Source organism: Pieris brassicae, chromosome 9, assembly GCF_905147105.1.
Source record: "Pieris brassicae chromosome 9, ilPieBrab1.1, whole genome shotgun sequence".
Lineage (NCBI taxonomy): Eukaryota > Metazoa > Arthropoda > Insecta > Lepidoptera > Pieridae > Pieris > Pieris brassicae.
Window position 1 is genome coordinate 12,385,521 of NC_059673.1, and position 25,990 is coordinate 12,411,510.

Below are 25,990 nucleotides of genomic sequence, written 5' to 3' on the forward strand. Positions count from 1 at the left end.
CATAATAGTCATCTGACTGCTGACAGGCGCAGGCGTAACCGTGCGCAGTGGTAATTGTCAAAACAAAGTACAACGCTAGTCGCGAGGGGAATAGAAAAATAATGTTAACATTAACACAAAATTCCAACTCGGATTTCTTTTTTAAGTTCATGTTTACTTACAATGAATTATCAGTTAGCAGTATATATACAGCTTCATAATATTATATTTTTTTCAATTGTCAATTCAATTTCAATTGTAGTATAAAAAGAATAAAGGCGGAAGCTAGTATAAAAAAATGAGTCGTCAAGATGAAAAATTTTCTGATAATGGTTTTGAAGCATGGGGTGGTTATATGCAAGCTAAAATCTCAAAACTGGAAGAGCAATTTTCCTCTAAAGCCTCAAAAGAAAATCAAGTTTCTAATATATTTAAGGGCATTAGTATCTTTGTCAATGGTTACACAGTACCTACAGCTGATGAACTAAAAGATTTAATGGCTCAACATGGTGGTGTTTATCATACATATCAACGACATGAAGACATTGTTATTGCTTCAAATTTACCAGATACAAAAGTAAAGAATATGACCCTAACAAATATTGTAAAACCGGAATGGATAACTGAAAGCATAGCATCTAATCGGCTGCTGGATTATAAAGATTTTTTACTTTATTCTAACAAACATTCACAGCCTAAATTAAAATTCCAAAAATCTACTAGAATGAGCAATGATACAAAAAAAAAGGAAGAATTATTAACTGATAGTTGGGTTAAACCAATGAATAATTTAGATATTGAAAGATCTCTTCCAGATTCTAGTTATGTCATTGTGGATTCAACAAATTCTTTAATAGATATTAAAAATACAGACACTTCAACAAAAACTGCTGTAGATCCAAATTTCATATCTGAATTCTATAGTAATTCAAGGTTACACCATATATCTCAACTTGGTGCATGTTTTAAGCAATATATTAACGATTTGAGGGAAGAAAGCAACTACATATTTACTGCACATATAAATTTAAGAGACAGAATAAAATCATATAATTGTCATAGCAGCTTTTCCATGAATTTTGAATATAATAAAGTAATTATGCACATAGATATGGATTGTTTTTTTGTATCTGTTGGTTTGAGGAAACATCCTGAATTAAAAGGTAAACCTGTAGCTGTGACTCACTCTAAAGGTGGCCAAAGTCAAACAAAGAGATCAGGAGTTAATAGATCTGTAGAGTTTGAGCTCTATAGGCAAAAACAAGCTGGAAAACTAACAAAAGCTGGCCTTGATGTTAACAATATTGAAATCTCTACTCGAATAGATAATATTGGTGATGAAGGTAACAAATTTGGTTCAATGAGTGAAATAGCTTCATGTTCTTATGAAGCAAGAGCAAAAGGCATCTGTAATGGAATGTTCATGGGAGCTGCTTTAAGGCTGTGCCCAGAGTTGCAAACTATCCCATATGACTTTGATGGTTACAAAGAAGTAGCTTATACACTTTATAATACAATTGCTCAATATACACTAGATATTGAAGCTGTGTCTTGTGATGAAATGTATGTGCATTGTACAGATCTCCTAACAAATCTTGATGTCAGTCCTGAAGATTTTGCAACAGTATTAAGAGAGGAGATTAGAGAAAAAACTGGATGTCCATGTTCTACTGGTTTTGGAGGGAATCGACTTCAGGCCAGATTAGCAACAAAGCAGGCCAAACCTAATGGTCAATTCTTTTTAACTGCAAATCTCATTGAAGATTTTATGTTTGACATCAATCTCAAGGATTTACCAGGTGTTGGTAGACAAACATCTCAAAAATTAGAATCACTGGGTCATCAAACTTGTGGATCACTACAATCATTAACTTTGGCATCTTTACAACAACATTTAGGTAATAAGACTGGAGCACAGCTCTTTGATCAGTGTCGTGGACGTGATCGAAACCCATTGACATACCATACAGTCAGAAAATCGGTTTCTGCTGAAGTCAACTATGGTATCCGTTTTGAAACAAATGATCAATGCTATCATTTTCTGAATCAGCTTTCTATAGAAGTTCAGTCCAGAATGCAACAGTTTAAAGTAAAAGGTAAGTGCATTACTTTAAAACTAATGGTGAGAGCAGAAGAAGCTCCAGTTGAAACAGCAAAGTTTTTAGGTCATGGTTTTTGTGATGTCATAAATAAGTCTGTTACATTGCTTGAAGCTACTAATGACTCTCAAATAATACTCCAAGAAGTGATATCACTTTGCAAAAAGCTCAATATAGATCCGAAAGAAATGCGAGGTATTGGAATACAAGTAACAAAACTAGAACAATTAAATGACAAACTACAAAAATCCAAAGGTGCCATAAGTAAGTTTTTAACTAATGTAACAAAAGATGAAAGAAAAGATAAACCTAATTTGTGTATGAAAAATGAACCAGTTTCCCCTAAACGACCCCTGGCGTCGCCTAGAAGAAAATCACCTAGTAGATCACCTAATAAACGAAAAGGAAGACCACCAAAAAACTCAAAATTGAGTACATCTAAAACTCTTATGGACAAGTTCTTGCAGTGTCCAGCAATTAAAAATGAATTTAAAAGTCCAATTAAGAATAAGTCTAAAGATATAGAGGAAACAAAGAAGAATATTGAAAATATAGAAACGGAAAGAATTGTTAAATCTGGATTACTGGGGTTCTCATGGAAAGAAGTTCGTGAATTACTTAGGGCTTGGTTTGATAGTGGACAGCCACCAAAGCAGTGTGATGTAGATATGATCATTTCCTATATGGAAAATATGATCTGCAATAGAAATATAGATAAATTATATATTTTATTAAACTTTTTTAGAAGAAGGATTCAAGAGATTAATAACGAGATATGGAATGAAGTTCTAAATTATGTTTTAGAACAAGTTCAGAGTGCAATGTTGGTTGTGTATAATAAAAGGTTATATTTTGAAGATTGAATTTAAATAAAACAGGTTTAATATTTACTTTTTACTTTATTTCATCTAGTGTTTCATGTCCTAAAACTACAAAGAAAAAACATTATTCCATAAACACAGGTTGTGTCAAATAATACTGCCTTAAACTAATTTCATGTGGCAGGTACAGGCTAAAGCTAATTGGAAGGTACTAAAAAACAAGGCAAGTACAGATTAAAAACAGTATAAAACATTCATGCATACAAAACGGTAACCACATTAATATTAGTATGTACGTACATGTACTATGCTCATATATTATGTTGAAAATGGCAGTTAATATCACTTAATAAGTGTATACACATTAATGCCATTAGCATTTCACATGAAAAGCCAGACAATTTAAAATTTGGTGTCCTAAACTTGATGGTCAATTTAAGTAGGTAATTTTTAATTATAATTATTATCACAGATGCTTCATTGCGACAGTTAAGGAGGCATAATACAATCTGCCCTTTATGTAAAATGTACCGGCATTTTAGAATTTCATTAGAATGAACCTTTTTGTGTAAAACTTATATATCAATAAACAAGTTCATACAGTGTTTACATAATCAACAAAAATTCTGTGCTTGGGACTTCGTGCTCTTTTGGGCGAATTGTATCTTAAAATAAAATTAATTGTGCTTCAAAAATCAAGCTAAGCTTGTAAGTAAAACTTACAACTGATTTGTGACAAACAAAATCTTGTAACAAAGTTAACTCTAATTTTGTTAGTAGATATAATTATATATCATGATTTAATTCTATTATATTAGCATTATAATTTGAAGACTTGTATTGGGACAAATTATAAAGGCTTTCAATTTAGACTAGAATTTTAACCAGAAACAATAAATTTTGTTGATTGAGTTTATTTTACTCACATTTTAATCCAATTATAATTAGTAGTATATACATACTTTTATAAATTAGAATTATAAAGAAAACAGTTAATTTTGGCACTGCTATTAAAAATAAAATTATATTTCCACAGATTATAAAAAAAAATCTAGTCACGACATTTAAAATAAAATTACAAAACAGTGCTGATAATTATTAAAAAAAAGATTTATTCGGAAACAATCTAGAAAGTTGAGTATAATAAGATGGCATTGTAATAAATTTTCACAAAAAGGATTTCTGTCAAGCTTAAAAATATTGTCCCTATATTTAAGTATTTGTAAGTGGCCTCACGCTGTAGAATTAGCTGATATAGAGTGCTTGAATTTCGAGTCTATAATTATTTCGTCCCCTGAAGACATGTTGTACGAATATAGCTGTTTCGTCGGATATTTCATTTCCTCCGGACCCTAAAAACAAAAATTATCAGTAAGGAGTCTTCTGCTTGAATACAGAACCAAAACATTCTGTTTAGGTATTCTTCAGTGGATATTGAAGCAATAGATTTATTTAATATACATTCTAAACCATTTTTATATCCAGTAAATTTAAACTAGTTATTTATATCTTGCCTTAGTTTTTTTTAATAATATAGATAAATAAAAATTGTGTTTACCTGTGAGTCCCTCAGCTCTTGGTCAACGTAGAACAATCTCATCTTGGAAGCGGGGAATCCAGCCAAACGCTCCAATCGCGTTTTTAAATCTGCTACAGTTCTGAAAGTAATTTTCCAATACGATTTAAAAAAAAGGGCGTCATTAAATTTGTATGTACACTTTTGGTATTAAATATTTGAGGGTAGTCCTAAATTATTTTGTTTGAAAACGTTTTCACGAATTCTTGAGCGCTAAAAGTTATATCGATTTGAAACAAGTAATAAACTTTAGGTATACGTTTCATCAAAACAGGTTAGGTCGTTTTTGAGATATGGGTATAATGCACGGCCTATGTAAAAAGTATTGACATCTGTCAATAAGAATTTTTCAAAATGAATCCAAAATATTCTACATGAGATTTAATTAAATTAAACATAAAATACGTTACTAGAGAAATGACTTCCTCCTTTGCTCTCTGTGTATGGTAATGTTGGATTCGATTATCCGGCCAGACAATTCCGCGTTCTGTATTTTATTAACGTCCGGCAGTTGAACGTGACAATCAAACGTAGTAATAATAGTAAATCAAATTTAATGGCAAAAATTCCAAATGATAAAAATTACAACATTCATGAAAGACTTATTCTTTTTACTCTCATTAATTCAAGGACACCCGTCCCATGCCCTATTGGATATCACGGGAAGTTACTTTTTACTATATTGATAAAATTCTCAATACCTGTAAACGTCAACGGTTCTAACTTCGCTGGTGTCTCCACACGTAAAGGTAATTTGCACTCGCTTTTCTGGTCTCAGATCAACGGAAACCAGCGGGTCCAGCTTACCGTGAACTCCCACTAACTCCCAATATCTAAAAAAAAAAAATTAACACATATTTACTGTCATCTTTTTCCTATAACAGCTGCGGTAATGGAAGCTTTCTGTAGCGTACAAAGTGGAGAGATAAATATATTCGTTAATTTATAGAACTATTAATATTTGCAAATTAAATTTCAATTAACTATTATATGTTATTGAAGTGAAACTTCTTTATCGGCTTTGGAAAAAAATTACCGTCACATTTTTCGGTTACGTGCCATCTTTTTCTTGTCCCTACCACGGTTCATTCGCAGAGATTCGAAGCCATTAATAACAAAAATATATAATAACGATAACAATGATAGTAATAGTTATATTACAATTTATGAAATTCTGTAATAATCTTAGTAGTAATAAAGTAAAATTAAATAATTGTATTATTTGTATTCATATATATGATGATAAAAGACATTTTGTTAGACTTTATCTAATTAAACTTTATTTAACCAATTTCTGTAAAGTTGCATATAATAGACAATTTTTCGAAAAAATAAGGTCATAAAGAAGTTTCACTTCTTACGTGTGTACACTAGTACACGCACACGTTTAGCAGCGCCATTACTCGTATATATATGGGTTATTAGAATGTTTGGGGTGCACATACACAAATGATTGCGGGCTTACTTTGTAACTTAAAATTTTACATATATGAAATCGATATGATATCGTAAACTTGGAATCGTACACTACAAAAACTCGACAATCAATTCCAAATATCGTTATTACAGAATAGTCGTTAGTTCTGCCCAAAATGTAATCGTTGCATCAAGGAATGAATCACGCTCTGCTAATTTTAACAATGACACGATGTTGTTTACGTAAAACAATTATGCAGATTCGTAAGATGTAGTAACGTCTCCAATGGTTCATTTTATTATTTTTATGTATCAAACACCGCCAATAGACACTGACATTGCCAGTGTTGCCGGCTTTTTAAGAATTGATACGCGTTTCTCTTGAAGGACACTAAGTTGAAGTACCATGTCGCCTTAATGAGCACATCAAGTTTTTAAAAAGCTAATTTAGCGTTCCCGTCCAAATGACCGCGAAACTAAACGTCATTTAATATGTCTATTCCCAGTACTCTGGATATGGTTTAAAAAGAGAATGTCTTCAAAGAGTAGCTCAATGTTGACCTATGTTAAAATCTTGAGCTAAATGATCACATTTTTTTTAGTCTATGATTAACTATACTTGATACCAATTAATAAGCGTGTAATAAATAGGTTTGGAAATAAACATAATAATATTTTTCCTCTTTATATTTAAACCTATAAATTAGCGTTTCTCAATTTTCGCAACGCACGCCTACAATTTCCATTTATGAAGAGCCTTCGACGCAGGAATTGTTAATTAATTCTATTGTGAGACGAATAATCATATCGTTCTTTAAAGCAAAAAATTCTGCGAGTTGAAGAGGACATGGTTATTTTTAATCATACAACTTTGTTATGTTAGTTATTCCTAAAATAATTTGAAAATACCGGATGTGTGTAACGCCTAAAATTTTGATTTATTTTGATAATTTAAAAAAATATTTTAAATTCCTACTTGTTAAAGTCTCTATTGTGGGGGCGCCTCTTTTGTGGAGGGGCCCGGTTTTCCCTCCCCTAAATCCAGCCCTGATACAGGTAGTAGTAATAACTACTCATAATATTTAAAAAAACTTACCGATCCGGTCTGTCAGCCTCCGGTTTCTCCATGTAATATCTGATGAAGGCTCTTTCCGCCGCATCTCTCTCCTCTGGTGGGACAGCACCACCCCCATTTAAGGTTCTTACATGAGGCAGCCTCGCTACTAGAAGTAATCTTCGTTCGTGCTCGGTTGATTCTACACGCTCCCAAAGGGGCCAACCCTGGAATTAATGTTTTTTTGTAAGAAATAATTATTTATTACTACTGCGGTACCGACAGACGTTGTCCTGTCTTAACTATGAATATTGATTATTAATATAAAAACTACGATCAAAGCATTTGTTTTAAGCGATATTCATTTCTCTTTGACGATATTTGCTGCACGCATTCTGGCAATGCTATGTCAAACGCCATAAGGTTATATGAAAAAAGTTTGAACAGTAAAAGCGCTATTCAATGAAAAAAAAAATGTGTGCGTGTACCAGTGTACACACGCTTTCGTTTTAGTTTAACTTCAAAAAGAATTAGCAAAATTGGTCCAGCCATTCACGCGTGATGCCGTGACCAAGGGAAATAGGGATTCATTTTTATATATAATAAATATGTAATATCTTGCGATAGGTTACTATATCTAGTTGGGCTGAGTACTACCGCAGCAAACGCTCTTGACGGGGGCAGGGGGATGATGGGGCTGTTCGGTTTTAGTGGGTTGGGTTCATTGCTCATCACGGACCAATCCGCAATCTTTCGTGTCACTTTGATGAATTTCCCCAAAAAATAACCTCATATAGTACATTAATATATCTAATTACGGACACACTAAGGACTTGGGGTCCAATATGTTTTTGACATATAGTTCTCATATTTACTGAGTCTCGATTCTGAACGTCACCCGAGGGCTTTATAACGAGCCTAAAGTAATAAGTACTCTTACATTTCTTATTCGTTTAAGTCAAAATAATGTACATTTTTGAGTTTGCCTTGATTTCAATTCAATTTACATAAATTACTGACAGTTAAGTTTAATCAATTTCACTAAGACAAACTCTATTTTTAAGCGATCAAAAATATTTTTCAGGATTATTCCTGTAGAAAGATTTTCTGCTCAATAATTAAAAAAAAATAAAGCTTCACCCTTGTCTAAATCAAAACTGTCTAAAACAAAGCTTTCTGCGTAATTTCGACCTAACGCAATATTCAATGACCTTGATAACTAAGCCTTTAATAAATTTACAGATTATAAATAATTCCGGGTCCAATACAAAAGAGGTGCCATCAGAGATCGTTCACTGAATTAAGAAGTCACGATTGTACCAGGAATTATAATTTTAAACGAAGGCTATATCGAGGAGGTTTTCAAGGCTTTGACTACTTTCTATATAGGGAAGGCGTTTTTGTTTGCGGATTATTGTATTTACGACATGATCTATAGAAATATATGGACATCATCAAGTAACTTTTTATTAGTACGACTGGTGATGTTTACTGTCAAGTGGTTTATTACAATTTGTTATATTATTTGTAGTTTCTCTTGGACACACGAAAACAAAACAAAATGTCAAATGTCAAAACATTATAGAACACTAAGACTGTAAATGAACATTTCCTTAGTTTAAGCTATTTACTAGTATTGTACAAAATTAAGCCAACATAATATATAATATTGCTTATTAGCCATAGTTATTGTTGAGGCTAGACTGTAGTACATGTTCCTCACTCTCTTTTGTAAACTTTATTGTAGGGAAAAATTTGCAGTTTCTATATAGAAACGGGATGATTATTTACGATTTTACATAGCATTATTTTTTGTATGTATGTATTAACACTTTGTTTTTGTTTATTTTATATCATTTTCAGTAGACCATCAGACATGCAATCAGGCAGATCTGTGGCCGAGAAGCTACACAGCAGGAGAATGTCAAATCTCCCATTTCCAAAAAAGGTACTTTTTTTAAAGTCCGGAAATAACTGATGATAATTGTTGGTGAGTCGAAGCCCGCTGGCTTAACACGTAAATTAAGGAGACAACGGACAACAAAGGAAAAATAAATACTAAGGGTATATTTCAAAAAGTACATAACTAAATTGAAAAAAAAGATCTAATTTATCTGGAATAAAACATTATTAAATGATGTTTTTACATTGTTAGGTGCATTTATCTCTGAAAGACCTTAACCATAGACCATATGCGATGAATCGAAAAGGTATTACCTATATATGTTATACATACAAATAATACAACAAAAAGTATTTATTAGATTCATATATATAATACATATGGGATAAAACAATACCAGCGAGGATTTAACGGCAGCTTAGATTTTTCATAATACAGAACAGTACAGTACGGCACCAATCCTAGCAGCTGATAAGTGAGATGAGGCCTATTCAAGGGTATACCTATCCAGGATAAAAACAAGAGATTTATAGTGTGGACAATTGTCTTCAAACATGTAATAAATTATTATCCACTTCCCTATGAATAATTGGATTTATTGCGATAGTTAACAGAAACTTTCAAATTATAATATTATCCTATAAAAATAGTAAATGTTTCTGAAATCGTGCGCTGTGTATAAAGGAACCATCGTGAGAAAACCTGGCATGCTTTAGGCCCAAAAGTAACCTACGTATACATAAAAAATAGTATAGTAACCAAACGTCAGAAATCCCGAGGCCAAAACCTATATAGTAGTCTTTAGTAGAACTTTATAAAGTGCGTAATAGAAGCTTGCCGTTGCTTTTGTACGACCTTCTACATTTGTCCGAAAGCGGAACAAGGAACAAATTAAACTATGCATGCATCAGAGTATGGTATTTCTCATGAATATTAAATTAAATATTGAAAACATCAATAAAGATTTACAGATGAAGTGAAACTTCTATATCGGCGTTAAAAAAAATTACCGTCACATTATTCGGTTACTCGTCACATTATTCCGTTACACATCACATTTTTCCGTTGCGCGCCCTCTTTTTAAAACTACCACGGTTGATTCGAAGAGATTCAAAGCCATTAGTAACAAAAATATATAATAACGATAACAATGATATTAATAATTCTATTACAATTGATGAAATTCTTTAATAATCTTAATAGTATTAAGGTAAAATGAAATAATTGTATTGTATGTATTCATGTCTATGATAATCAAAGCCCAATCTTTATCTTATTTAACTTCATTTAACCAATTTCTGTAAAGTTGCATATAGTAGATCATTTTTCGAAAATGAAAGTCATAAAGAAGTTTCACTTCTTAGGTGTGTACACTAGTACACGTACACATTTTTTCTTTTAGGACAAGGTCAGGGATTGACTGAAGTATTTGGCAGGTTTAAATGAAAATACATGTACGTTTTAATAAATACAGCGAAAACGACATTACATCAAAGACAAAGCAGATTGCTAGATTCTAATATGTAAATATAAAATGCACGAAAGAAAGCAGTCTAGACCAGACAATAAATATAACTAAGAAATATAGCACGCCTTTGTTGTCTGTGACTTAAGACATACATCAAGTTCCGAATGAATAATATATCGTCAAATACCTATGTAATATTATAGCAAATTCTGTTCATTTATTTTTAAAACAGAGTTCTATGCCCTGAATATGATGATTTACAATACTTTGATATTAATAATTTTACGGTTTTATAGAACACGAGACAAACGGGCTCCCGTATGTGCAAACAAAAACGTCAGAATATGTATCGCAGTCGCTATTGAAAGACAGTAAGGTTGCTGGAGTTAGCGATAGCAAATATATATATTTTTACGATTGGTTGCGTCACGAACATTGTCACTATTCGATAAGCCCTTGACCTATACGTAAATTTAAATTCAGAACACCTGCCGCCCTTCCCCTGTTCGTAAAAAAAAAACATGGAATTTCTGTCGGATTTCATTTTCCGTCCCAAGCGGTAACGGATCCGTTCCGATTCATTAACTGCACTATCGATTTCGTACAGGGTACGCGAATAATTGGCTATACATGCATGATAATTATTACACGTAATAATATCACGGTATTACTGTAAATTATAGTACATAATTATCAGTTCAATTGTTTTCTTAGAAGTCTTACGTATCAAAAGGACATGGAGTAGCAAGTTTTATTCATAGCACTCTTTATTGAATTAAAAATATGATAACATAATATCGCTTTGCCCGTTGGAAAAAGTAATCTTTACGTTTCGGTCTTCAGCGATCTAATATCTGGTAAGCGGTATCTTCCAGTCACCAGACTACAGTTAAAAAAAACAGAAAAGAATTGGAGACTCCGTAATATGTACACTGTGTGTAACTAAGAAAAACCATTTTAGAAAAGTTTTTCAGAAAAAAGTAGCGAAACCTTAAATCAATTTTTTTCCGCATACTATGTCACGCTGTGTAATATAAATTTCTATAGAACTTATAACTCTTAGCTTATAGCTTTATATAAGGATATAAAATAAGAATATCAAATAATAGAACTGGCACGCTATATTTTGATTTATAAATCATAAATATAAATGTTTTTTTAACCTCAAACTCAAGAGAATGCATAGGAACAAATGTATACCGCTTAAAAGGTTATGTCGCTACCATAATGACATTGCATTTAACGTGTTTATAAATCTATGGCCTCGGCTATAAGTAGAATTAAAACACTTTACTGATAATTCAATTCTTAATTCAAATAATTTAATGTTTATGCAATGCAATGTTGTATGTTTTTGTAGTCTTAATTTCATCTTTTTTATTGTGTTATCTCTTTTTGTATCACTGAATGTCGCTGGTCATGTTTTATATGTCTGTTATTTCATGTCTTAGTCTGTGAACAGGTAAGAATAGTAAAAACGCAGGCATTTTAATTTTATTAACTTGTGGAAATATACTTTTACTAGTACACTCCGTGAAAGGCAAAGCCAGTAATGGCTTCCTCATTCGTGTTGCTTCATTCTGTCAGCAAATGCGAGGCCTATAAACTATTATCTTTATACCTATAATTATTATTAACCGCTTGCGACTTAACAGTCACCGGTGTATTAACAAGCGAGTGTTTGCGTGGCATATCCCGGCAAAATACTTTTCGATTACATTAAAAAAATTGAGGCAAAGTTGTTATGTTATAACTCGAAACGCCAAATGGTGCGCTGTTGCGTTGTCCACTCTTGTGTTTGCCCGTGTAAACTACGGAAGCAATATGACCGCTACATTTGATAACAACTACCCTCAAAAGTAATATTTCGATTTGTTTCTCTTATCACGCCACAAGTGATCTACATATACATATATTTTTGACCGCCTCCAAAACACCTGCTTACAATTCGACATTTATAACTTTTAATTTCTTTCTTGTTGGAACTGCTAAGCAATGGATGCCTTCCGAAACATCCCAAAACAATAGGTAATTAATTGGAGTGCAGATTCATTAGTAGAAGGAACTATTGTTCCATGCTTTTTCAACGGGCTTCGCTCCGTCGATTCTGAATAGGCGAAATATGGAGCGTAGCAAAACTAGCAACGTTGCGATTTGACACATACGACACACGAGTCCTTTGATTTAAATAAAATTCAGCCTGAGATATTTTAATACGATTTCATAATGAACTTCACAAAATTTCCACGGTTTTGTATATCAACGACTTTACGTTACTTCATAGTTTCTATCCTTTAATGTACTCAACGTTGTATTAGGGATATTTGGATACAACAAGCTAGAAGCCCGACAGGAATCACGGCTTGCCCGTTATTAAAGGGTTTTCGGGAAATATTAGTGATCCTAGTGTTCTGCAAGAAATTATTAAACGGCGGAAATGAAAGTTATTTGCAGTACATAGGGGTAGAATAAGGGGGGGGGGGGGGGGTTTGCGAGTGCTTGTTTGCTATAAAATCTTTCTCAAAGCGAAATCACAAAATCCACGTTAATTTACATATGTTACGTTACTTTATTTAATTTAAAATCCTGTTTAATTATTTTGCACTATAGGCTGACCAGACCCAGCTTGCCCTTAATAAGTCACAGTACTGTGTAGTCCGTCCCGGAGACCATAAAAAGTCTGTTCTGCTCTCGATATCCTCTAGTAGTTTAGTATAGTAAAAGAATAGAGTATATTTTTTTATAAATAACAGCAAATTTATATAGTATATCTCTAGTTATACGTTATAAAATGTGGTTTAAAGTTTGTCGTTGCCATGGTTACCACTTTCCATTCCTTTTATATGAAGACAACTTGTATAGATATCTCAATTTAATAACGTTTATATCTCAAGTTGATAAAGTTTATATCTCAGGTTGCTAAAGTTTATATCTCAGGTTAATAATGTTTATATCTCAATTTAATAAAGTTTATATCTCAACATAATAAGCTTTATATCTCAAATTAATAAAGTTTATATCTCAGGTTAATAATGTTTATAACTCAATTCAATAAGATATAAAGATCTCAAGTTGATAAAGTTTATCTACCTAAAGCTTACATTTGGCGTACACGACCGGCAACGTACTTGCGAGTCTATGAACAGCTGTATCACTTCAGATCAGGTGAGACTCCCGTTAGCGCTGTTACATAAAAATAAACCTAACCAACCAGCTTCCCCCATAAAGGTCCCCAATTATACCAAAAATAATTAAGACATGTTTATCAAGTGCATGGAGATCTCTGTAAAGAAAACACTTTTTAAACGGATTGAAGCTATGTATTATTATTATTATAAGTAAATATATATAAATAATATAAATTTACACGGTGACCACGCAGGCTGTAAAGCACGCGAAACGTCGGATTTTTTTTTTTCAATTTAAAATTATGTAAATAATTATAAGTTTATAATAATAATACATAGCTTCAATCCGTTTAAAAAACGTTTTCTTAATGTGTAAAACCTATGTTAATAAAAGACGATTTTTCTCTGTTTCAATTGGCAACGTACGAATTGATAGTCAAGCCGTAATGCAATGCGACTAATCCACTATGTCAGTAGGACAAAGGTGAATACGTAATGTGAAACGTGTGGTCCTGTCTTGTAATAGGGTGGGGAGATCTGGGCCATCGGAACGAATGGCTATTACAAAAGTATAGTTCCCGCCAAATAAATTAGCTAGATATATATTTGGATTTTTCTTTTTTAAATACAAAGAACCGTAACAGCAAGGGCATGAAACAAATTTCTATGTGATTTACAGATATGCTAACAAACAAGTATTGTTTGTTTGGGAGCTCAAGGCAAAAGGAGCTCTGGCTAATAAAGTACAGTTGTTCAAAGTTAGATTAAGGTAAAAAGTACAAAATTCCATAACACACAGTCATATATAATTATTTACCTATTGTCAGTTGTAAGATGTGTCGGTTAGCATTCATTGCTAAGCGGTTCCGGTATAACAATTTAATTAAAAAAGTCTATATTTTCTGCAAAAGAACAAAGTAAACTTAATCCTATTTGGTACATGTTTTTAAGAAAATAAATTACACATTTTATTTGTAGTTCCGGCAGTAATAAAACAAAATGTGTGCGTGTACTAGTGTACACATGTAAGAAGTGAAACTTCTTTATGACATTATTTTTCGAAAAATAATCTACTATATGCAACTTTACAGAAATTGGTTAAAGTTAAACAAAAGGCTTTTATTACCATAGACATGAATACAAATAATACAATTATTTCATTTTACCTCATTACTACTATGATTATTACAGAATTTCATTAATTATAATATAATTATTACTATCATTGTTATAATATTTAATAACGATAAAGAAATTAAATTCAAATTGTGTTAGCGAGGTGTTTAGATTCGTTTAAAAATATATATGTTTGACTTGTAACGTGATATGAGAAACAAACATACATAATTTTGAGTATGTTTCGGTCACATTAATAATACAATAATAAAATTCGACATTCGTCAAAGAATGAACATACATGTTTGCCTTTAAATATACTTAAAATTAACTCTGGTAATAAAGTGCTAAAGAGATACTAACTAAATTCACTTGCGCATTAAAACCAAAAAGTCTTTACTTTTTTCATGAGGTAGAGCGGTTACCCTAAAGTCGAAGCTACCCTAAGTCAAATTGGTTCGTAAATATGTACTTTAGTAAAATAATAAATATGATAGAAATCTCTCTATCTCTAATGTTGTCCATTGTCCACAATACTATACTCCTTTTCTAAAGGTCTTTATGTTTAAACATTGAAGATGCATTACATGCGTGGGCGCAGGTCGATCGTTCGTTGGTCCGTGATTCACAACAAGTTCTTGTTTAAAGCAATCATTCAATAAAGTTTGTTGAAGCAAGGTGATATCTAACGGTCAAATGTCCATATTCAATTTGTATATATAACTTTGAAAATCGAATTGTAAACATTGTTTTTTATTTTATTTCCTTCAAAGTCACAAACTGTTGCGTTTAGAATTTATGTCAAAGACAAACATCTTGTACTGGGTAATGCATTTATTTCTATAGACATTTTTATTTGAAAATCGATTCTAAAAAAAATCTTTTTTTAAGTCTATTAGGAGCAGACCTAGGAGTTATTTGGCTCATATTCGTATAAGGTTCTTTAAGACAATCATTCAATTCCCACATTTTAGTTTTTATAAATTAATTATCTGCGCAATGCAGTAACCGCTATACGTGCGTAATCTTAAAGTAATAATAATACTTAGGTCATACAAGGTAGCAATAAGGTGACGTGGTAACAAAGTAACTGGCGATGTGAACAAGTGTATTGAAAAACTTTAGCAAACAACCAATTTAATAATATGGTATGTTCCGCTCAACAGGCAACACTGTACCTATGAACCATTTTGGCTCTCTACCAAGCTCGCATTTTATCTTTCACCGTAGATATAACAAATTAAATTACCATACTTTGACGGGCTTTAATTACGCTTCAATCTTGTTTTTGTTAAAGTATATTTTTTACGTGTCTGGCATGAGTATGTAGTGCAAAAGACGAAATTTTTGTCGTTAAGATTAATAAATCATAGATGCAAAATTCATCTTCGTTGTTAAATCTTGGAAATTAAAAATAAGTTCAGGAAATACAATTCAGGAGCGCAGATTGCCAATCGATTGCCAAGACGGCTAAGTGCAATGGCTATTGAAGTCTACATTTATCTTGCAAATGTACCTGGTAAATTTCAACCAAAGGTTACGTTTAAAAGCCGGAAGTATTAATTTAGGTGTTTATAAAATGTCAGAGTTGACGTGTATTTAACTATTATTTAAATTAAAGGTTAAAGTATAAACGAAATATCGCTTGCCCCGGGGAAAAAATCAAGCATTAGCATAGCTTTCATTCAATAAATATATATATATTTGTTTATGTTTTGTACTTAGTATCCCAGTTATAATGGAATTACCTTCTTTTATGTTTCCTGAAAAATAATTAATTTTGCTTTACGACCCGGGGCAAACGATATGGGCGTATAACATTTAAAATCATTTTTAATTCAACTTTGTATTTTTTTTTAAATTATGTAATGGCTTAATACCAATAATTAACAGAAAATTCGTTTAATATAGGCTTTATCGATATACTCGTAACGATGCCAAGGTTTGGGAAATCTAAAAAAAGTCAGCAGTCCTATGACGAAAATCTCCGGGGTTACACCATCAAGATTACGCAAACACTGACACTAACTAGGCCAGAACTAATTCAGGAAGACCTTCACCCATATGATCCCGGCTCTCGTGTTACACGAATAAAATAAATGTCTTCACGCGTTTGATATAGCTTTGAAAAATCTGCACCTTTGAATCGGAAGGGTTATGTTGATTGGCACATGTTCTGATCGCGGATTATTGATGAAGTAATCCAATGATTGCTTTGCAACAACTGATGCATAACAATTACCAATATCAATAAATACGACGCACTTATAAGAATGTAATATACTATCTTCAAAAAGATAGCCCCATAATTAGCTTGTATATCTGCATACCTAATCCTTTTTAATATAAAATTGTAAAACATTCTTTGTTATACTTCGACAACACTTTCGTCTTCTATTTGAAGCACAATATTTGACCTTACGCCTAATGAGAAAAATAATAAAGCAAGGTTAGGCACTCACCTGCACTCTTAAACTTCTTAATGCTGGAAATTTGGCAAGTCTATCCACTTCATCCCACGTGGCCAGTCCAGTGTTATTAAGATTCAGGAAACGAAGTCGACTGTAAACAAGCCATAATTAAGTTACACAATAAAATCACAAGTTTAGTGGGTCAATGACAATTCATTACAGCTATCAAACCATTAATGACATTGACTAGTTTTTACACAGCTAATGTTTGAAACAGTTTGAAACATTTAGACATAAGATTAAAAATGTATGTGACCTTAACTATAAAAATGTTTTTTTTCGAATGTTTTAGACCTTTGGATGCGGTCTTTTTATTCTTATTAACACAACTTTTTTTTAAATATATAATAGGAGGAAAAACGTGCCTCCGTGCCTCTATTCTACAGTTCGCTAGTTAGTTCACAAAAGAAAGTGCTTCGTGAAAAGGACTGTGGAGGACTTCCATATATCGAGGTGAAGTTGATGTCATTTTTTATTGATACGGCGGATACCTGATCGCAGAGAAGCAACTTCTACTTGCATATATAGTAGCTCTGGAATATATCTTTTTGTAAATACTTACGGGAAGCCATCGTGACTTTTCTTATTCCCATTGGTATCGTCACATTTCTCACAGGGATCGGGCGCTAACGTTGTTAAATTGCAGTCATTAACTAGAAGCGTCTCCAAGTTGGGGAAGGCATATCCGAATTTTGAAATTTCTATCCAGCTACTGACAGGGTTTCCTGAGAAATGGAGTTTCTTCAACTGTTGATGAACTGGTTGAGTCTGATCACATCTCAAGCGTGAACATTCCTCGCACCGGTCCTTTTCATTAACCTCCTTCCCAGTGAGGTCCACGTACGAATACTCATTGAGGCTCAAGTGCAGCTCTTCAAGAGTCGGTAGAGCTTTCAAAAGACCATGGACACTGGGCCATCCGACATAAGTAGAGTTCAAGACGAGATTGCTCAGACTATCCCAACGTGGATGAAGAGCTTGAGCCGCTTGAATTTGAGCCGACAGCCGATTGAAGCTTAAATTCAGAAACCTCACTCGGGGAGCTTGCTCAAGAATCGCAAATACCTAAAATCATTGGAACAATTTAAAGTATTTGGCATAACAATGTGATTTGTGAATCATTAAAAGTTGTATGCATTGTAACGCAGCAAAAAAATTATATACTCTCAATAACAACAATTCGAAACAATTAAGATCACTGAACTTGATGGAAAGTATTTCAAACTCAAGGCATACCTCTTCCCAGTCCGTGAGCTTGTTGTTAGCGAGATCAAGCTCCACAACATCAGCGCACTTATCGGCCAATACAGTTGCATCTCCAGCGCAATCTATATCACAATCATTGAGTACTAGAAGCGTAGGCACACTCAGTCTAGGAGATCGTTTAGGCACAAAAATAGCTACAGGCATGTCGTCGATGGAAGGGTTCACCTCACCCTTAGCACCATACTTTCGCTCGAGTGCTTCTAAGAGCGACGGCATTTTGAAGCTGTTGACAAAAGAAATGAATGTTACACAATGCTAGGCTAACATTAGATACTCTTTGGGCTGTGTTATCTACTGAATAACTAAGGGAAGTTTACATCAATGTGTATGTTACACAGGTATTGTTAGTAAAACCTACCAATAAAACGTTATCTTTATGTTTACTATTCCATAGTAACACAGCCGTATAAAAAGAAGTCCAACCGTATTCAGTGAGAATTGTTTTGTTAATTCCAACGGCCCTGAGCCATTTATAGAGTTATTGCATAAACAAAAAATTTAGACCGTTCAGAATTTATGTATAAAACTTCTGTTTTATATATAAAGGATATAGGTTTCTACCTATATTCTTGATTTTCTGATTGCTATAGTAGACTAGACCTATATATAGACTTCTTACACTGTTAATTTTTACTATTTTTTTTTTCATTACTATTATTACATTATTTTTCACTGTCGCAATGACCAGCGCTGAGGAACACGTCTGCTCCACAGCATAATGCTGAGCTAGAGCCAGTTACAACCACAATACACACATAAAATAAAATGTATTTTATTAATTATTTTCTTTCTATATTTTTTTGTTTATTATTAATATATTATTTTGTGCGTTTTGTAAGTAATAAATGTTATATATCTATAAAGCAAAACGTTCCGTATTTTGTAATGAGTTCGATAATTTACTAACAAATATCTGGGATAGTAATTATTCCTAATGACCGCTGCGGTGAAAATAGTAAATTATTACTCAATAAGAATATGTTTTAATCATTGTTATATTATAATTAAAAGCATGTGAAATCAAATATTTTTATATAGTTTTGATTTGCCTTAAATAGACTACTAAATCTAATTGAAAAATGTAGGAAATTTAAACAAATGTAACACTTATCAACAGAAATGGAAAATATATATTTAACTTTGTATATTATACATTTCCCGAGGGTATGAACCCTGGGTAGGGTATGAAAGTGTATATCAAAAACTACAGACCCGTTTTTGATGAAGCTTGAACTTAGAGGAAGTTGGAATATACAATCGTAGTCGGTATCCCAGAAATTTGTGGATAAAATACCGACCGGTCAAACTGCTATAGTACTCGCTTTTTTGAAATTATAAGTCAAACCATCTTTGTCACATTCCACAGAACAAGTCCGCGTCAGTTAAATAAATACTTTTTTATTAAATACTGTTTACGATTTTGATATAAAATTAAGCAATCCACTCTTTATTTAAAAAACCATCGCAATTGAGTTAAACATTTCAAATATCTAAAGCGTTGCGTTATATATTTGCGTAATATAATCAGAGACGAGCTAAAATCATAATATTCAGAGCGGAGCCTTGAATTTACGTTGTTCGTTAAATAATAATAGTTTTATTACACATAACCATACGTCACACGTAATTTTCAAGTACAGTATAAGCCGGCTAATTGGTCTACGCGAAACTAGTACATACAGTACCTAAATTAGTATTTCAATGCAACTTATTTGTGTACAATTAACCTATAAGTAACTTGTAGGTAGCTCCACTTAATATGACTTTTTACTTAGCCCATCTTTTTAGTACCAACCAACATATTATGTAAAATGTCGCTATACTACCCTATAGACTGTTCGTTTTTCCGAAATAAAAAACTAAGTACTAATTTTATATTTCCAATAAAAATCCACATAAACTTTCCTCAAAGTCCAAGGAATAAAAAAAATACTTGTATTCGAGTTTGGCGCTACACAACATTTGCGATTTACTTTTACCTATATATACTAATATAAAAAAATATACTGAATACTATACTATACGTGACAAAAAAATATATCGAGAGACTCACTTAACGAATTAATTCGAAAAGGCCATAGGGTATTAGAAGGGTGATGCAGTTTGCCTAATAGTCTGAGGTCATATCGCAAACACCCAAGGTCTATAATTTCGATTGTCGTACTTATTACTAATTAGATACGTTCTACATAGCTTTTTTTATGTTGCAAAGGTGACCTCTAGTTACTCCAGTAAATATACCAATACATATCTCTACCTCTTAGAAATTTTACTATTATACAAATGTCTCACTCTGCATCTTCTACCGCATTAACCATGGTGTACGAGCCAAGGCTGTACATTTTGCTCACTCAGGCTTTCTTAGTTTTATAAGCGTGATGATCCCTATATACGCGCGCACATTTTGCTCATTTACAAGCATGACGATTTCCTATGTATGTATGTGCCATGGCTGTACATTTTGATCACTTATAAGCGTGACGATTTCCTAAATCATGGGAGTTACACCCCGAGAGCATAGCCAGAGGTAGGTTCTCTCATTGACTGTTAAAATTGTATTCATTCGCAAAGCCATTAGCACGTCATTATTTCGCTCATATTTTATTGTAACACGCGAGTGGTTAATATAGAGTATACCAATAAACCTCTATTATTTAAGACCCAGGAACCGTACATTTGTTCTGAGGAGTTTGTCGAAGTACTACTTGCAGCTGAGTTTCATCATCAGACATCATCGTCATTCGTCGGTCGTTCCACAACTGAGCGTTTAAAGACAGTTTTTGCCGCGTGTGGTTCGCGGCAACACTGGTAGTACACTATGTGGAACGAGCTGCCCACTGAAGTATTTCCGAACCAATTCGACTTAGGGTCCTTCAAGAAAAGAGCGTACCAATTCTTAAAAGTCCGGCAAAGCACTTGCAAAGCATTGAGAGTGTCCATGGCCGGTGGTTGATCTTAACATCAGGTGAGCATCCAGCCCGTTTGCTCCTCGTTCTGACGACGCGCGACATGTATTTGTTTATAACTGACATATTTATTATTTAATATGATATTGTTGAAATTGAAAATTTGAAATTTATCTATTTAAGCTTTCGAGTACTGAGCACCTACATGATCCATTGATTTTGATGATGAATGAGGCATGAATAACAATTTTAATTATAAGTCTTCAAAGTAGGTTTTTTTTAATTTTACATTCTCACTCTTCGTGTCAGAAATCAGATCGAAGATTATTTATTTATTTATTAACACTTCGTTACATTACAATATGAAAATTGAACATAATTAAATGAAAAGGAGGGCAACTGGCGGCCTTATCGCTTTCGAGCGATCTCTTCCAGGCAACCACTGTGAGTAAAGAAAAAAGATTAAATTACATAGGGTAGGCAATAATACTTAATTGATGATTAATTTGGTGGTTTATATTCAACAGTTATATCAGAATTTATAGCTATTTTATAGTACTATTGATTGTGTATATTTCTCATTCTCATCCAGAAACTGGTTACTAATATGGTCTATATCTGTACTTGAATGCACATCAGATACCTACCGTATTCAATTAGCGTTTGTTTCTTGGAACAATGAGCACTTATAATAATTTATAAGTGATCTTAATCGCTATCGTGCAAGAGCCTTGACTTAATCATATTCGCGAATTTTGCAAATAATTATATAAATTTCTATGTATCATTTGTTAAAATGAATGAAATGTTATGCACAAACCTAACTAATTAATGTTATCTATATAATGATCTGATTTAATATAAGTACTAACAGTAGTGTGTATATATTCTTTGTACCTTATGAAATTGAAGAATTTTGTTGTACGCACTATAACCTCAGGATTTTTTTTAACCCGTAATATAATATATATACATATATATATATACATATAGGAGCAGCGGACAAATCGTGCCCAAGTTTCACGTCATGTTAAGCGATGCCGCCGCCCATGGACACTAACACTTCCGGAAGCGTCGACTATGCATTGACGGCCTTATATAATAATTTAATGAAATAAAATCACGAGACCTATCTATTAAGGAATTAAGACTAATTATCTATTTTTGACTTCTTTATTTATAACAACTACTTTAAATTTGTCGTTTTAAATTATATGCATATCAAACCTCCTTTTACAGTGTCTTAAAACTTTGTGGTTTCAATTTTTAGTATAAAAAATAAAAATAAATCAATGGTGCTACAACCTTTTAGGTCTGGGCCTCAGATTTATGTATCTGTTTTATAATCATTTGTTAATCTAATAGGCAAGTAGATGATCAGCCTTCTGTGCCTGACACACACCGTCGACTTTTTGGGTCTAAGGCAAGCCGGTTTCCTCACGATGTTTTCCTTCACCGTTCGAGCTAATGTTAAATGCGCACATAGAAAGAAAATCCATTGGTGCACAGCCAGGAATCGAACCTACGACCTCAGGGATGAGAGTCGCACGCTGAAGCCACTAGGCCAACACTGTCTATCAATTTTTAGTATAATTATAATTAAATTATAAATATTATTGAAGAAAAAACTAATACAATTTTTCCATACACTTATAAGCCCTATAAGATCCATTAACTCGCAAAGACAAATTAAGGTCGTCTGGAAAGTAACACACCGACGCGACGAGAGGGCCGCTGAGTTAGGTATCCTAGAATTTCTAGACTAATGCACGGTGCATAACGGAGATTATAGTATCATATATAAGAATTCCAATAAAGACGAGTATGGCTAAATATATTTCTTATTTGCTACGCGACACTTCATTTATTCAAAAAAAAAATCATATTGAGTATCAAGATATTGATAAAAATCTAATTTAGCACTGCAACGACTTCCAATCCTGTTTTTAGCAGTAAGAGCGCCAATCCTTTGTCTCCTATGCTGTGTTATTTTCATATGAAGTGTTTTATTATTGATTCGAACGACGGTTCTCTATCCGTACCTACTCTGCTATACGTCAAAATTTAAAAAAACCATTAAGGATTATTTATATATAAATCATGTTAGGCTACAGCTAACTAAAAAAAAGCTGCCAAAGGCCTTTCGAAAAATATCTTCATGGTAAACTTTACCGGATTTAAAGACCAACACGTGCTGCCAATCGTATTATATCGAGTATGTATTCGTAGACATTTTAAAGTATGAAATGGTTTGGAGTGGAAAGGTCAAAACCCGTATTACAAATACGGCTGACATTTTCAATGTACCGTAACAAAGTATATAAAAATATATCAATAATATGCGATCAGAATTAAAATTGCAAGATTAAGACTGGTTATGTTCAGATGGTAAATTTAAAATATCAATCAATAGCAAAGCTAGTTAAAGTCCTTACTATGAGGTTCATCATTATTAAAAATATTACAAAAAATCTGCTGAAGAATATAGTGTACTCACTTGCATTTTTACGTCTCAAAAATATTTTATATCTAATATCATATTAGACAAATTTGAATTTTATTTACTTTATTGCAAGTAAAACATACTTAAAATACCTTTTTGTGTATTTATACAAAAAATCACATTTAACATTTTTGAACACGGTTTACCTAAAAAAGATAATTTTCTTTTGTTTAACAACATATTAACACGAAAAGTACTCGGTGCGCGTCGAGGCTGTTAATAATTGAGACGTAGATTGTTTAGGTTACAAAGGACCTTGAACAAAAAAACAAGATATAACTTTATCCTTGATCCTTCTTTATAAAAATAAATTACTACACGCTGCCATCAATTGCGCAGTTTTATGTATAACTATTACGTCTCCAATAATATATACCAATAAATTATTACTATTTTATTTTTTAAGTCAAACATTTAAAAATCCTTAAGCACAAATAGGTTCTACCGTTAAGAGAATCGGATTCGATGATTATATTATGATAATTTATTCGTATCTTTTATGATTAAGTATTTGCCATTGCCATTTTGACACGGTAATAATGAATTTTAACTAGGAACCACTTATATTTATTTGCTAAATGTTATGTTTACCTCCTAGAATATGAGTTTACTGCGTTATTCAAGTCTTTGTTAGGTATAATACGATACTAGACCTTGATGATCAACCCGTTTCGATAAATACTTGTTATTTGTCGCACGTGTATATATCTAAATAAGTATTATATTCCTAGAAGGTAAAACCAGGAAAGAAAACAAAGAAAAACGTATTATTTGCGCTTAGGATCTTTTTTTTATAATTCGGCGTTTTGGAACGAAATGGTCAATGAGAACAAGATAATTTTATAAATGTTAATTTCGTGGGAATTAAACCCTGGTTATCCGCAATACTTCAAAGCCTCTGATGTATTTTTATATAATCTCATTAGGTTTTTTTGATTAAATAGATAAAATGTATGCTTATATAGGAAGTTAAGAAACTAGGTCAATGCCGTAACACAATAATGATAGCGAAATCGTAATTTATTTCACGTGCATTATGGAAAAACTTTTAATACTCCTTAAATACTGCGCCGTATTTAGCTGGACAAAAGTAAATAGTTTGCTGTTTGTAAACGCTCGTAATACCATACGAGGTCTTTGTTATGGGTTTAAGAATGTATACTATATTTAATCTATAAAATAATAGTAGACATTGAGATTAAAATTGATTATCTGTAACTCAGTATTTGAACTAAAATCAGCTAATTTTGAAAGAGGTTTTTTGTTACACGGAAATATTATTCTACTTTGTACATTGATTAGGTATATTATGAAACAATAACAAAACCGATCTGTGTTGTAAATATATAAATAAACAAATACATAATAGAAATAATTTTATAGTACATCTAGTCTCAATTAATCTGAAACGATTTTAATGTTTACCAAACAGCTCAGTGTTTATTTCTAACTAGACAAGGGAAAATTACTCACATTCAATAATTATGGTTTCGCAATTTTTCTTCTAAAGCCTTCGTCTATCATATCCAGTACCATAAAATTAACTAAGGATGTAGCACTATAATTTCTTTCGACACAATCACTTGCACAAGAAAATAATATATCCGTCAGCTGTTTACATGGTCAACAGGATTTCCATACGAAATGCTCTGTGAACGAAAATCGAAACACGAATGAAAGCCAATGTTTACTAAAATCAACAATTTACATCAATACCAGTTTCACGCACGTACATCATTGCTGTGTGCTATATATACAACATTACACACACTTTTGTCCTGCACCACAGCGTCACAGACTTGAAGCGTTGGATCACAGAGTACCTACATAATGTTATGGCTCAATATGAGCGACTTGCGACAGGCGGAATCCGCTAACGCCATACTGGTTTTTTTTTGGAATGACATTAGCTCACACTTAGTACCATGATGCTAAATAAAACAAAAAAATACTCCTTTTATTTTTAAGCTGCTACAATAAATAAATAATACTTTTGTTATACAGATATTATATTCAATACTAAATTGAATATGGCAACCGGTCAATTACATACCCAATATTGTGATACTGTATTGTTGTATATTTTTGCTAGTAAAAGAAGAATTTTATTAAATCAAAATAGCTATTATCTTAAAATTTAGAAATAAGCGATGTTACTTAAACATTATAAAATTTAGGGTTATTACATTATTTAAAATCATCGCTCCGCCACTGATTAAGTCATTTTGACGTGGGTAGTTTTTTTTAATTAACACCTCTTTAGGCGTACTTATCCACGAGTACC

At 32.4% G+C, this 25,990-nt stretch overlaps 2 protein-coding genes across 3 annotated transcripts; one reads left to right on the forward strand and one right to left on the reverse strand.

Moving 5' to 3' along the window:
* The first annotated feature begins 62 nt into the window (after nucleotides 1-62).
* Nucleotides 63-2,962, forward strand: LOC123714003 (DNA repair protein Rev1). Its single transcript, XM_045667986.1, has one exon. The coding sequence runs from the start codon at nucleotides 278-280 to the stop codon at nucleotides 2,939-2,941; it is 2,664 nt and encodes an 887-aa protein (XP_045523942.1). The 5' UTR covers nucleotides 63-277; the 3' UTR covers nucleotides 2,942-2,962.
* On the reverse strand, nucleotides 2,958-25,905 carry LOC123714004 (tubulin-specific chaperone cofactor E-like protein). 2 transcript variants are annotated; one of them, XM_045667988.1, is made up of 10 exons: nucleotides 25,760-25,849; nucleotides 25,440-25,637; nucleotides 25,180-25,355; nucleotides 18,268-18,520; nucleotides 17,594-18,096; nucleotides 17,023-17,122; nucleotides 6,988-7,172; nucleotides 5,177-5,308; nucleotides 4,458-4,557; nucleotides 2,958-4,251 (listed from the first exon to the last, which is right to left on the reverse strand). In XM_045667988.1, the coding sequence occupies exons 4-10, from the start codon at nucleotides 18,511-18,513 to the stop codon at nucleotides 4,132-4,134; spliced, it is 1,386 nt and encodes a 461-aa protein (XP_045523944.1). In that variant the 5' UTR covers nucleotides 18,514-18,520; nucleotides 25,180-25,355; nucleotides 25,440-25,637; nucleotides 25,760-25,849; the 3' UTR covers nucleotides 2,958-4,131. The 2 variants fall into 2 exon arrangements, with proteins under 2 accessions (XP_045523944.1, XP_045523943.1); XM_045667987.1 differs by lacking the exon at nucleotides 25,440-25,637 and having other exon boundaries at nucleotides 25,760-25,905.
* Nucleotides 25,906-25,990: the final 85 nt, after the last annotated feature.